Source organism: Macrotis lagotis, chromosome 1, assembly GCF_037893015.1.
Source record: "Macrotis lagotis isolate mMagLag1 chromosome 1, bilby.v1.9.chrom.fasta, whole genome shotgun sequence".
Taxonomy (NCBI): domain Eukaryota; kingdom Metazoa; phylum Chordata; class Mammalia; order Peramelemorphia; family Peramelidae; genus Macrotis; species Macrotis lagotis.
The window spans coordinates 392089715-392092993 of record NC_133658.1 but is presented as its reverse complement, the minus strand read 5'-3'; the positions used below and the strand labels follow the sequence as shown (position 1 = coordinate 392092993).

General features: G+C 40.3%; 1 protein-coding gene across 1 annotated transcript in view; it reads right to left on the bottom strand.

Moving 5' to 3' along the window:
* The window catches only part of ADAM19 (ADAM metallopeptidase domain 19), a 132539-nt gene that overhangs the window by 2994 nt on the left and 126266 nt on the right, over positions 1–3279 (bottom strand). Inside the window, 1 exon segment of the mRNA XM_074212523.1 lies at positions 700–858. Within this exon segment, the coding sequence (XP_074068624.1) occupies positions 700–858 (159 nt within the window).

Sequence of the window (3279 nt, the reverse complement as noted above, 5' to 3'; positions counted from 1 at the left end):
CTTTGGAAAGAAACAAGGGAAACAATTAGTGTAACTCACTAAAGAGAAACAAACTAAACCACTTGGATGTTTGTTAAACATGATGACTAAGAGAGAGAGTGACTCCTCTCAATGAGTATCAGTTTGTCCATCCATAACAACAACTCTCACATTTCAAATCTTTTAAAGATTAGACTTCCGTTCTCACATCAGCTCAGTAACATAGATATTATCCCCCTTTAACAGATGACAGCATAGACTCAGATACATTGCCTTGCCCTATACATTACAGAGCTGGTAAGTTAGGATTCAAACCCAGGTCTTCTGTTGCCACAGTTGCCATAGTGGTATAAAGAGCTCTCTTCACCCTGCTTCCCAATAAAATATCAAGCTGTCAATTAATCACATGTCCACAACCTCATTTTTAGCAAGAGGTTCAAGTTTCCATAGCTGGTTCATGGATCTATCAGCATTTTGTGTGAAAGGAAAGCTGAGCTAGTCAGCTGGCTTTATTGCTTTCCCCATGCCCATCCAGAGTAGACAACAGCAACTCACCAATCAAAAAAGAGCTGCCCAAATACGTCATTTGAAATATGTATAGCATAAGGCCAGATAAGTTTGTTCTTTTGCTCCAAGGGAACTATATATTTTCTGGACTGCAGGGCCAGGAAGAGGCAACTTGTACCTGTGGCTTTCTAAATACTTTCTTGGGAGACTCACCTTAGGAGTTGGAGCCACATGTGGCTGAAGATGCCGTGGGCTGCTTCCAGTCACGGGTGGCAGCAGGGCAGAGGAGCCACCATTCTTTGGAAGTGTCTTTCGACCTGGCACAGGATTAGCAGGCAGAGCCTTCTGAGGGGGATGGGGTCTGGAGAAATTCTAAGGAGAAAGTAAAGAGACTTTCACCCTGATTCTAAACAGACAATAACGTTAGCAGAGACCAAAAGATGGAACACAGGGTCACCAGCCTGCAGTACTGTGGAGAATGAGGTTCAGTTGGTGGGATTCAGAACCAGGGAAGTGAGCTGGAATCCTGGTATGACTTCACTGAAGAATTTAGAAAATCCTCAGAATTTTAAAGTGGGAAGAGATTCTACAATTTCATTGTTTGTTTAGGGGCACAGCTGCTCTTAGAACCAAAATCTCCTGGCTCCAATTCTTGGTTCTTCCTATCGGTCCAAACTGGCTCAACAAGCAAGGGGAGAGAAAAGGAGTGGTAGTGGAAGTGAGATGTAGGATGGAAGTTTTGGAGAGAAACACAGGGCATTTCAAATTCTGAAATTTTTATTTTAATTTAGTATTTTCTTTCAATTTTCTCTTCCATTTTTGAAAGAAAAACTGACATTTTTCAAGGAGATCCATTAAGGCAAGATATGGATGTTACCTTATGTATCAATGAAATACCCTACTGACTTCTGGAATGCCCATCTTGCCAAATCTACCTAACTATTTATTCAAGGTTAGGAACATTCCCTTCTTCAAGTAGCTTTTTTACTTTTTTTTAAACAGAAAAATCAACTTGGCAGGTTTAAGTTTTTAAATCTGTATATTCTTTTCCCTGCCCATCCTTGGAAGAAATGCTAATAGACAGGGGAAAAAGTTTGAGGATAATCTCAGAACCTGAAAAGTCTACGATCTGGGTTATCAGACCTTAGAAAAGTTAAAACTATATGTATTATTGATCTCCAGGGAAAGGATAGGTAGGTGACTCTTGCAAATGAGAAGAATTTTGTCTAATATATTCCATCCCTTCCAAAACTATCCTTTGAACAACCAGCGAAGTAGGAAGGGAGACCTTACTTGGTCCCAAGTGAGGAAATGAACAGCTGTGTGCAGATGTCAAACCGTGGTTGGAAAAACTCTACTCCAACAGCTGCTTGCCATGCAAAATGAATGTCTCAGGGGAAGCATTAGCAGGAAGGAATCTTCATTCATATCTTAGTTTTGGCCTCTTTGCTTTCTTCCTGCCATGCAGAGAGTATTGATCATGACAAAGAACAGAGTAAGGCAGTCCAAGAGGCCTTCTTCCCCATCTCTTAGCTGCTTGGCTGTATTTAAGAGACATATCCAACCTACTGAACAGTTTTGGAAAAATAACTCCCTAGCTGGATAGAGTCAGTAGTCTGAGGGGTGGGAAGACAAGGGGAATCTTAGAATCCAGACACAAAGAATTTTATGGAAACCAAGCAACAACCTCCCAAATGTTCCTTTGAGCAGAGTGTCTGTAGAAATGCAGTGTAGGGAACTACTGAAGACGCTGAATACAGAACAAGGTTGGCCTTCAAGGTTTTTTAACTTCCCAAGTACACAAGCTCATATATGTTTCATAGATAGTAGGCATCTAGCCATAATAAACACTTAATAAATGCTTTATGATTAAATATTTGTTGATATTGAAGCTTGTAAAAGTTGAAACCCTACTATTGATTCTCTAGGTCTTTAACCTTTGTGGATCTCATTTTCCTCAGCTGTAAAATGGGGACCTGTCTAAAAGGGTCACTATGAGGTTCAAAGGGGACAATGAACATGAAAAGCCGAAGGGTACAAACTTAGAGAACAATCCTGAGAAGCAATGGTAGTGTAGAAAATGGGGAGTCTGTGGGGCTTGGCTTAGAGAGCAAAGCTAGGCATTGCCATACACACAAGGAAGGGCTAAATTCATCATGTGTCTCTCTCACTGTGAGATCTTCCCACCAGAGAGAGGAGAGGTTGACTCCATGGGTACCTTTGCTGATAATCTGGAGATAAATGTGGTGATGTTGATCAAACAATGAAAACAATACTGAGAAAGTCTCTTAGAAGTGCATAACAAATGGCCCAACCTGATGGTATTATCTGCATAATTAATCTTGGTTCTCCATCTCAAGGGTAATAAGTAAGGTCATTTTGTCTTGGGGTGGGGGTAAGGAGTACATATTTATGTTAGGCTAAACTATATCTTGTATTAATTGAATGTAAACTCCCTGAAGGTGGGACCTTAACTAAATTTTCTATTTCTTATCTCCCTCCACCCCAGTATCTAGAAGAGGGTACTGTACATAGATATTTAATAAATATTTGTTCAGTTGTAATATTTATGAATTGTACTGACCCTGTACACAACACATTCTTGAACTGGGAAGTAAGCAAAGGCTGAAGCTGTGAAATTAAACTCAGGCTAGCTCTGCTGGTCTGACTTGCTCTTAGTAAATGAAGCTTCTACTTTTTTGTGGAAGTATGTGAGAACACAAGACAAAATAGATGTTCTGAGCAGTTATGACTGGGGTAGAAGGTGAATACTGATTTAAGTGGACCGACAAA